This window comes from Protomyctophum parallelum (assembly GCF_964188405.1).
Source record: "Protomyctophum parallelum genome assembly, chromosome: 22".
NCBI classification, from domain to species: Eukaryota; Metazoa; Chordata; class Actinopteri; order Myctophiformes; family Myctophidae; genus Protomyctophum; species Protomyctophum parallelum.
Window position 1 is genome coordinate 9,346,012 of NC_139714.1, and position 11,163 is coordinate 9,357,174.

The window sequence follows — 11,163 nt, forward strand, 5'->3', positions numbered from 1 at the left end:
ATAATAATAATCACATAAAATACCACAATATTTCACTTTATTGTTCAATATCACAATATTTCACTATATAGTTCAAGTAAATAATGTGAGGATATTATAGTGTGTGTATCAGAGACGCTGCTGAGTGACATTCTTGTTGTTGTATCATGATTCCAAGACATGTGCCATAAGATTATGTAACATAAGTGCACGCGTAATGTTTGTGTCCTTGTGCATTTCCCTTTGTGTGGACATAAATAAATTATTTAAGTGTGTGTGTGTGTGTGTGTGTGTGTGTGTGTGTGTCACCTTTTGTGTGAGGTAGTACAGTCTTTGTGTGTGTCCATCCCACTGCACCCAACTGATGTCTTCTGCTACTTTGTCCACTGCTTTGGACAAACGGTCTGGATTCACCATCACCTGGTTTTCATTATACACACACACACACACGCACACACACATACACACGCACGCAACCACACACAGTTAAGTGTTTAGGTCAGTTGTTCTCAAACCTTGGACCCCAAATTCATATGTATTCGTGACTGCATATCCCCATCTGAAAATATTTAGTGTCACGACAGGGTCCCCCACACAGCGCGACACGTTGTGATGCCATCACAGCCAGAGCCGAAGAGTTTGATCAATCCTCATGCCCCCCCCCCCCCCCCCCCCCCCCGCAGCCCCGCCTCCCCAAACCCCCCCCCCCCCCCCCCCCCCCCCGCCGCAGCGCGGAAAAAAATAAGTTGTTTTCGCCGGTACTTTTAAAGCAGCTTCTATAGGCCAATGTCCAAGCCAAGGTGAGGACTTTCAGGACTATATTATTATTATTATGAGAGAGAGAGAGAGAGAGAGAGAGAGAGAGAGAGAGGGGGGGGGGGGGAGAGAGAGAGAGAGAGGGAGAGAGAGAGAGAGAGAGAGGGAGATATAGAGAGATACGGAGGGAGAGAGAGAGATCATAGGCGGCGGGTGCGTTTTAACTTTGGGTAGTCTACAGAATTACGTTGGGGGGGACTGTCGCGGCCGAGCGAAGCGAGGCCGCCGCCGCGGATTTATTTATTTATTTATTTCCCAAATGGTCTAAAAATGAGTTATTTAGCATACTTTTACCAATGAATTAGCCTATACACAGACAGCGACTGATCAGCCTATTTTGGACGATATGGGTCTTTTCTCGAGTCAGTGTGTAGTCTCACTAGTCTGTGGTTAGGTCTCTTTGGTGAATTCTTGATCAGTGTTATTATGTCACGCCTCAAGATCAACTACAAAAGAAACCCGATTAGCACTTTTTAACACCTCTTGGACGGCCGGTGTCTCTCAAGACAGACTGTTGCCTGAGGAACAACAGGGGAGGCGCTGTTTTCCCGAATATTTGACGATGGGATTCTCAGATTGCCGGCGGAGAGGTCCAAAATGTTCGGAATTCCCAGAAAATATGTAATGTAAATGTAAAATGTCCACGAAAATCTTCATGGGGGCCGAAAGGGGCCCTAGGATTCTTCATGGGGGCCATGGCCCCGTGGCCCCCACAGACTCTACGTCGCTGATCACAGCCCACCAAAATACATGTTTGAGAAGCAACGGTGTAGGTAAAAATAAGCAGCCGAGTAGGGATTCAGTATAATTATATCGGGACACATCAGCGAGACTAATGGCTTCAGAATCTGGTCCGATACTAATTAATACCGCGGTTAGATTCCCGATGCGCTGGCAGATAGTTACATTTTAAAGTCTTCTTGTCTACATAAAAACTATAAACTGGGTGTTATATTTAAGTGATCAGAATTGTCTTTGTTTTCCGTTTAATGACAGCCAAAACAACATCACTGTGACTCAACACACTTCACACATTGTGCCAGGTTGATCCTGTTGGGAGGGAAATAACTCAAAACAATCCCTCTCTTTCGATCTGTCGTGACCACAGCATGAAAATACCCAGTGTTCTTTTTGGCATAGGCAGACTAGCACTGAAAACTGGTTCACCATGTGCCCACCTGCCCACCTGCCCGCCAGGAGGGGAAGCGGATTTAGAAAACTAGTTGTAGAATGGGCCTTGGGTCTTAAGGATAGTTCAGATTTTTTTTTACTTAAGCTGTATGAAATACTTGCCATTAATATAGTGGTTGCAACTGTATTAATTGATTGCCCGAGTCCCCTGGTGGGAGTTTTGCTCTGGTTTTGGTGAAATATGAAGTAGTTCCGTCATTTTGTGGGGGGCACAGGGGCCCCAGTGCCCCCCACGAAATGACCAGAACTACTTAATATTTTTGAGAACAAGTGGTGTTGTAGAGAAAGAAGCCTTACCACTCTGTAGCCCTCCTGTTTAGTCAGCAGAACATGGTACTGATCCACATCTGAAACGTGCACACACACACACACACACACACACACACACACACACACACACAGTAATGTTGTCCAATGGTAGAGTATGTAAATACAATATACAGTAACTTGTACAATTGGTGTAGTTGTATGTTGTCTCCCTGCTCTTCTATTGAGACATTTAGATTGTGTCAAAGATCATCATGTCTCACACATAGACACATGATTTTGACCAGATTCAATTCATCCCTGAGCAAGCAAGCAGGCAGGCTCTATTCGCTCAATGGTAAACGATGCAGCCACTTTTGCAGGAAACCGGGTTCAAATCGAGGAGAGAAGTATAGGAAAGTTACATAATGCAGCTGTAAAGACAGGTTAGTATGGCACATAATGATTTCTTATTCATCATTATTCAGGGAGAAAAGAGATGAGGGGGAGGAGAAGAGAGACTCACATCCATCCTCAGCTAGCAGCAGCAGGTGACTCTCCATCACTGTGGCCTTGTCCGTCTCTGGGTAGAGAAACTGGATAACAAAGCACAGTGCCACACTATATCTGAATGAATGCTTTGTGCATGTTTACTGCTATGTTATTATGGTTTCTTATGGAGCTTTCTTGTCTTATAAAAGTACTATATCGGCATCAATACAGGCCCTTGTCCATTATATATAAACATAATCAATTTATTTTAGATTTTCATTAAAACATTACATTTTACGTACACGTTTGAATTTCCCTCATGAATCAATCTTTTTTTTCCAGGGACTCTTTTGGCTAGAATTCTCAAATGAATCTGTGCTTTAAAATGCATAACTATAACTACCCATTAGATTGTTGATTTAATTTATCACAATGCAAGTTTCTGCAAGTAGATTTTCATACCATTTTTGAAAGTAATGGAATCCATTGGTTTCTTCAAGAAATTAAACAAACATTCATGATTTGGAAAATGGTTGGCACTTAGGCAGCACAAATGAAAAACGTACCATTATTTTAAAGTTTAAAAGACGGTACCTTTTCTGTTTTCTGATTAACCACTTGACCCCAAACTAACAATAAGCCACAAGAGGTCTCAGGTTACCGGGTATCTTATAATGGCTGAGAGGCGTAGTGAGGCACGACACGTAGCGGAGGGTCTCCGACCCTTTCAGCCAGTGTGGAAAAAAACAAAATACTAACCTGTTGCAAAGAGACAGGAACGAATTTTGCTGCTCATAAATGATATAGTAGCAGGAATGATGTTAAATATATCGAACCGAATCTTGGGTGAAAGAGCGGGTCCATTACCTGCACTCTGACCCTGCAGTCTACTGCCTTCAGGACTCTGGTGTTGTTGATGGGATAAATCTCTATGAGGAGGGTCAGGCATTTTGATACTATAGAGAGAGAGAGAGTAAATGAGAGTAAAAGAAAATGGAGGGTTAGGTAAAGAAATCAACAAAAATGGTGGCATATAGACTAGACTAGAGCCTGCAGTGGTCCCCAAACGTTTTTGGCTGTGCAACCCCTGTTACCTCCTGACCTAGCTGATGCACCCCCTAATGCTCAGTCTCGTTGTATTTGGCCGAAAATGATATTTCTTTGATACAGAAATGTACCACGCGACAGGATAATGGTAGTTAACATCAACTGAAACATCAGGCAAAAATATCTATGGTAGTGATTTCTATTTCAAACTGCTCTGAACAGAAAACACTTCTGTTTCACACTGCAGCTAAAATACTTTAGAGACCTTTTGAGAGAGCGATAAAAATAGAGAGAAAGTGTGAGTGAGTGAGTGAGTGAGTGAGTGAGTGAGTGAGATTGAAAATTGTATTAGACAAAAGAAAAATGTAAACAGCACAAGGTACAGTCAGGCAAGGATTTGCAAAGAAAGACCTTTCCATTCGGGTCCCATGCACTCACACATATTATTATGTAGTCATGAACAAGAATCTAAAACAGCAATTGGTCACCTCCTCTCCCTCTGACCTGCTCACAGGTGAAATTGTAGGCCTGTTTTAAAGGAGGCCAGTGATTTGCTTGTTTTAATTAAGGGAAAGGGGCAGGGCATTCCACACCTGAATAGCAGTGCTGCGGAAGGAGAATTTATTCATATTTGTTTTGTAAGTGGGTGGCAGCAGATCATTGTTTACGCTACCTCTAGTTTTGTGGCTGTCGCTCACTTTCTTTTAAGTAATCAGTCAAGTAAATGGGCATGCACTGAGGGCATGGAGGGCATAGCTGCATGATCAATTTTGAATGTCAGACCCATTTCCAATTGTTTGACTCTGTCTTCTAGCCAGAGCCAGCCAATGCTATCCAGATGCTCTGCATATAGGTGGGTCATTGGTCCCGGGCCTAGAAGAAGTCCAATTAGTTAGTGGAATTAGTGAGTGAGTGAGTGAGTGAGTTACCTGGTTTGAAACGCTCCTCTGCACCAGTCCTCAGGCTGACAGCTGAAAGACAACATGCAAACCAACAGTAATGGTGTCTCATCATTATCAAAATGTTTATACTGTAAAAGATAATGTCAATTTACAACGTCATTTTTCTTGCCCTATAACTGGTATGTTCCGTGCGGTCTTATTTTTGGGCCTGGGGGTTGTCGCAGCCTGAAAAGATTGAGATCCACTGTCTTAAACCAAGCTGTCCTCTGTCACAGTCATCAGTGTTTTCAAATTGGACACAAAGCGTGTGTACCAGATGGTTTCAGGTTGGGTCGCTTTGTCACTGAACACTGAGTAAATGTCTGAAGAACTCACCTAGCAGAGTCTCCTCCTTGTTAACAGAGCAGCTGCTCACACACACCTGCTTGTCAAATGTATACAGGAGCTGTAGGGGAGTGCACACACACACACACACACACGACAGAAGTTACATTCTGTATACATACACACAGACATGTGCAGGGCAGGCAGGGTGTGGCAGTACAAACACATTTATATTTCCCCTCCAGCATTCTAAAATAGAAAAGTTGACTCAAACTGCTTCTTGGGGGGGGGAACAAAAAAACAAGACCAACATTCCTCTTTTTTGTGCATGTCTATTCATCATTTTACAATGGGGTGCAGGCTTACCACTTGAACCCTAGCATCCCTATTCTGAGGGGAACATTAGCCGAAAATAGCTTACTACTAGTCTATTTTCGGTTTGGGGTAGAGGAAAAATGAGCAGACCAAGTACAGAGCTAACAGTGAAGTATACAAAGCATTGAGGGTTTAAACCACTGGAGTCTCATATGGTGCTGGTGCATAAAAAGGACACACTAACACACACACACACACACACACACACACACACAGTACCTTGTTCTGTTTTGTATTAGGGTCATATTTTCCAATCCTGGTGTTTCCTGTGGTTCCCTATTGGCACACAAAACAACCCATTAGAACAGAACATATTTTACTGTCTACAGCGGTCAAAGTAGGGTCAGGTTAGGGTGAGCGGTGAGCAAAATGTGTTAGTGGCTGACTTGACACTCCAGGTTTTCTTCAGAATGTCATTTTTAAGACACTGTGGGCTGTATTGGGCTGTATTTTGCGTGTCTTAAATAAGTACCAGGTCTTATTCGCTAACTTGAGTAAACTAAAGACCTGGAGGCGTGATCAATGCCATTTGGCTATTCTGAGTGGCCAAAGAGCATTGATCACGCCTCCAGGTCTTTCGTTTACTCAAGTTAGGGAATAAGACCTGGTACTTAAGACACGCAAAATACAGCCCTATGGCCCTTCTGGTAATATTATTGAGCGCTCATTTTCAACAGCTTCCACCCGGCTACCGTTAGACTGCTGAAGAAGGCCTGATCAGCACCTGTCATCAGGCTGGACTTTCTTTGCTCTTCCTCTTCTCCATTTTATGGAAATAACCAAAGCAGTGGAGCTTGCACCAAAACAAAGTCCCCCCACTGTTTCACACTTGTAAACATGTGATATGACAATGATTTGGATTATTTTGTCTGTCTGTGGCTGACGAAAATGGCCATCACAAGCCGGCATGGTGGTGATTAATCCCTCTGTCTAGACCAAACTATGAGGGTTTTTTCCCACGCAGGCTCTGTCACCATGAGGTTCCACGCTACATCATTGCTGGTGGGGCAGAAACCTTGCATCTCCATATTTGAACTTTCAACATCACTTCTTGTGAACGGCATGCAAGAGGAGCGCGGGGTTGGGGAGCAGATCTCCACAAGCTCACAGCTCACAGTGCCGTTAGCTTGTAGAATCTGAAGTTGAAATACATTTGTAGTGAAAGTGATTAAGTGTGTCTGTGGATCAAATTAAGGATCAACAAAGAGCTTGTGACTGAATAACAACTACATTGGATCCATTGGATGCTTGGTGCACAGGTGTCCCCCTCTGCCCCATTTTCTGAAAAGTAACAGTTTTGGACATACAAGGTTTCCACCCAACAGCCACAACGTGTGAAGAAATGACACACTTGACCTGTCGATTGCCCTGGTCGACCCCACCGAACCACTGATTACCTTGTGAGCCTGGAGATAAAAGGGTCAGCTACACTGACTTACACACAGAAGAATAAAAGTGCCAAATGGAACCAAAACTCAAACTTGGTTCTTATCCGACGGTGGAACATCTGACCCAGGTTCCTGGCATGTGACTGACCCATGGGTGACTGCCCCCCCCCCCCCCCCCCCAGATTATGTATTTTGTGGGTACATCTTTTATAGTTTCAGTCTCATTTTGTTTTGTGATTCCTTCTGTTATTTTACTTTTGAAACGTTATATTTCCGTATTTTAATTCTAATTTTGCTTTACAAATACATTTTGTATGCATGTTTTTAGTACTCTCACATGATTCAAATGATTAAACATTGAAAACATTATAAACCCATTTTGGGGCGGGAACCCCCTTTTGGTGTTTCAAACATTATGTTATAATTTAGCTATTGAAAAATAGCAGATCTACAAGCTCATAGCGCGCCACCGAGTGGCGTGCTACGAGCTTGTAGGTCTGCTATTCTTTTTTAATGGTGAAAATGCGACACAAATCAAGAAGAAGACCTTACCTTCCAGGAGTACAGGACCCCTCCATCTCTTTCTATGTTGAGGATGCGAGTGTCCACCAATCCAGAACATTCTACGCTTCACAAGATGAAAATGCCATTAATTTGACTGAGGGGTTATGTTATGAATGGATGCATGCATAGCAGTGATCTGTAGCAGTAGTGGATGCCAGGATGGGCTGCCTTACAGTACAAAGCTGAGTGAACTGTCCTGCCTCAAAGTGTCAGAATTGTCCTTGAACAAAATATCCAATCCCTTGTTCTCCTTATACCCAGGCATTGTGACCAGTGTCAGCATAAATGCTACCAATTCTCCTGTCACCCTACATCTTAAAACAAAAAAATGCCTGGGTTGGGATCCTTAATCCTTATGATGTTAATGATTCCTTTTTTAACCCCAACAGGCTTGTAACTCTGACAGTGAGAGTTTGGTAACTTCCATTTGTACCGAGGCTACTTACCCTTTATATCAAATGGGAAATAAATTAATGGTAAATGCTAAATGGTGCATTTTATATAGCACTATAGCACAAAAATCATTAACATGGTGAAACACATCTTGATGATGTCATCAAGATGTGTTTCACCATGTTAATGATTTTGACTTTTTTTAAATTGTTTCCACACAACAGCTCTAAGGTATATTAATGACATAGTTAGTAAAATGTTGAACATGCATGTAATGCCCATTTAACGCTATGGACCAGAGCTAGGAGCCACTATTGAAGTTGGTACAACGCATGTTCAGGAGGAAGACCACGCTTACAAGCTAAGATTGTTTGCCTCCTCTGCCACCATGCCACGCTAACTCTATTCCTAGCCTCAGGTACCAAGCTCAATCATCTACACCATTTACCTGCCATGGTTACCAATGCCAGCTCCACCCTCACCACTCACCGAGACCTCACCGCCATGGCAACCACCAGCTCTCTGCCCTATCGCTGCCCCTGCTGCATCAAGGGAAGAGTATATATGCCAGCCTGTTCCACCAGCCACTCGTGCATTGTATCTCGTACGTCTCGTACCTACACAGCACACGCTCTAAAGCAATTCTAGCTCACCATGGATAGTATTGATCTCTTTCCCTCTGATGATGACTTCCCCATCCCGGACTCGCCTGAAACACCGCTCCTCCAGAGGCTTCTGGCGACCGGCGTGTTGCCTCGGTCAGCTCCCGGTCACATCTCCGTCTCGACGGTAACCCGGGCATCGCAGGCAACCCGGCGGGTAGCCGCCTCCGCGTCCAGTAACCCCGGCTCCAGAACGGGCCAACGGCTCCGCCAACTACCTCCACTCCCTCCGCCTCACCAACGCCGGGCACACAGCGATCTTCCACCTCCACCTCCTCCTCGTCGTGAGTCCACTCGAACGCGCGCCGTCTCAGGTCCGCCGTCCTCTTCAACGAGGCCGGCCATGCCACCGCCGAACGAGTGGACAGTCGCCGGGCTCAAAAGAGCGCTCCGCGACAAAAACATCGCCTTTCACAGAACATTAAATAAGGGGCAACTGTTCAACCTGTTAGCCCAGTGCTCACCTCCAGCCCTTCCGGCAACATCCGCGGCGCTGCTGGATGACGTCATACAGGGTCCTTCTCAACGCGACGACCGGAGAGAGGACTCATTGCCGCCTGTCCAGAACCGCCGAGGTGAGCAAGCCATTCCATACGACGATTACATTAATCAATGTTTCATTATACCAAACAATCTCACTACTGGACAATTACCTCTACCTGTACCCCCAGGCCAGACCGTGCACAGCCGCCTCGGACCCTATACAACGCAGTCCAGGCGTGCCATGCCTCCCCCCCAGCATACCTCCCCCCCTGTGCCTGCTCCCTTCCCCCCCCTTCCCCCCCCTCCCCCCCCCCCCCCCCAAGCCTCCCTCGGAATCCCTCCTTCCCTCCTCCCTACATCCCTGTCTCTGCAGGCTGCACTGTCATCCCACCCCCCTGCACACTCATCCCACTTCCCCCCCCCAGCCCTCCCCCTCCCCCCCTCAGTTCCTCAGGCCGCTAGCCAGCCCTGCGCTTGGGCCACCGACCCAAGCTGGCTAGCACCTCCCCCACCTGCGGGTGCCCAGTATCCCTCGAGCACCCTCCCCCCCCCCCCCCCCCCCCTCCCTCCCTCCCCCCTCCCTCTTGTCTCTCCCCCACCCCTTTTCTCTCTCCACCGCAGCTGCCGCCACGATGCCACCACACGCGCTCGCCCTCAACCCACCTCCAGTATCCTGCAACCTCCGCCATCAAATCCTGCAGGGTAATGATATAGACCTCGCCACCATCCTCAAACCCTCCGCTCACACCTTTCAGCCACGCTCGGTAGACTGCGGGGGGTTCTCAATAACCCTCCGCGACCTCACATCCTCCTCATCATCCCACTCCCCCCTCACTCACACAGAATTCACCCTGGCTTTCTCCATATTCCGTGAGGTCATTTGCGCCCAATTCCCCAACAGAAGGCTAGAGCTAGACCACTATTTATACATAGTCACAGACCTCGCAGCGCGCTTCGGCGGCTCCCTATTCTATGAATATCACAGGCAATTTGCAGCCAGAGCAGCAGCTCGCCTCCAGCAGTGGAACCAGACCACATACTGGGGCGCCCTCGATGTCGAGCTATACTGCCGGCTCTTCGCCGGCAGCGCCGCTCTCACCTGCTCCGTCTGTGGCTGCCCCTCCCACCCCACCTCCGAGTGCGTCCTCTCAGCCTCCAAACCTTCATCCAGACCCCCCCCAGCCCCCTCTCACTCATCTCACTCCCACCCATTTCACTCCCAGCCAGCCCCCGGCAAGCAGCCAAAGCCCCGCCCCTCTGGCCCGACCGCCTTCCCCTCCTCCTCTCAAGCCGTGGACAAGCGGGGCAGAAAAATTATGTTCATCGGCTCAAAAATGCTGTGTAATAATTTTAATGACAAGGGGTGCCTAGTCAACTCCTGCAGAATGCTCCATGTTTGCTCCTACTGCGGCGGAGCACACACCCGGCCCACCTGCCCCCACAACCCCACCAAACCAGCCAGCAGCTGACTGATACAACACCTGGCCACCCCCGTCAACATCCCCGCCCTAGCCAAAGCGCTAACCCACCACCCCGACACCCCATTCATCCTTTTTTTCATCGACGGTCTCATAAACGGATTTTCACCAGGCATTTTTTCACTCCCAGTCATATCCCATTCCTGCAAGAACCTCCAGTCCGCCCTATCAGAACCCGACATCGTCACCTCCCTACTGGAGAAAGAAATTCACCAAGGATTTATGATAGGACCATTCGATTCCCCCCCGTTCCCCTCATACCGAATCAGCCCCCTGGGCGTGGCAACCAGGAAATATTCAGGAAAGAAACGACTCATCATAGACCTATCCGCCCCACACGGTTCATCCATCCCCAGCATTAACAGCCTCATCCCCAGCGCCGACTACTCCCTCAAATACTCAACTATAGACCACGCCATCACCCTCATCAGACGCGCCGGGCGTGGTGCCTGGCTGTCAAAAGCCGACATCACGTCGGCATTCAAAATCCTCCCACTACACCCAGACTCATGGCACCTTTTTGGCGTTCACTGGAACAATAAATTTTATTTTTCCGTCAGGCTAACCTTCGGTTGCAAAAGCTCCCCCAGACTGTTTGACAACCTCTCAGAACTCCTCTGCTGGATAATGCTCAACAACGACCACATCCCCCACCTAGTCCACCTCCTGGATGATTTCCTCACCATAGACCCCCCATCAGCCCCCCCCGCCCGCAGCCTAACGTGCCTAAAAACCACGTTCGCGGCGCTCGGCATCCCCCTCGCAGAGGAAAAAACAATGGGTCCCCAGACAAAAATTGAGTTCCTGGGCATCGATCTGGATT

General features: G+C 47.2%; 1 protein-coding gene across 2 annotated transcripts in view; it reads right to left on the reverse strand.

The window, feature by feature from the left end:
- The window catches only part of gsap (gamma-secretase activating protein), a 72,767-nt gene that overhangs the window by 56,997 nt on the left and 4,607 nt on the right, over positions 1-11,163 (reverse strand). For both annotated transcript variants that reach the window (XR_014568757.1, XM_083757507.1), the window contains exons 2-9: positions 7,313-7,383; positions 5,592-5,648; positions 5,049-5,118; positions 4,701-4,742; positions 3,592-3,680; positions 2,759-2,828; positions 2,284-2,333; positions 289-399 (exon numbers count right to left, since the gene is read on the reverse strand). Coding sequence is in view for 1 of the 2 variants with exons in the window: in XM_083757507.1 (XP_083613633.1) it covers positions 289-399; positions 2,284-2,333; positions 2,759-2,828; positions 3,592-3,680; positions 4,701-4,742; positions 5,049-5,118; positions 5,592-5,648; positions 7,313-7,383 (560 nt within the window). In the remaining variant the exon portion in view is untranslated. The remainder of the gene's footprint in view (positions 1-288; positions 400-2,283; positions 2,334-2,758; positions 2,829-3,591; positions 3,681-4,700; positions 4,743-5,048; positions 5,119-5,591; positions 5,649-7,312; positions 7,384-11,163) is intronic.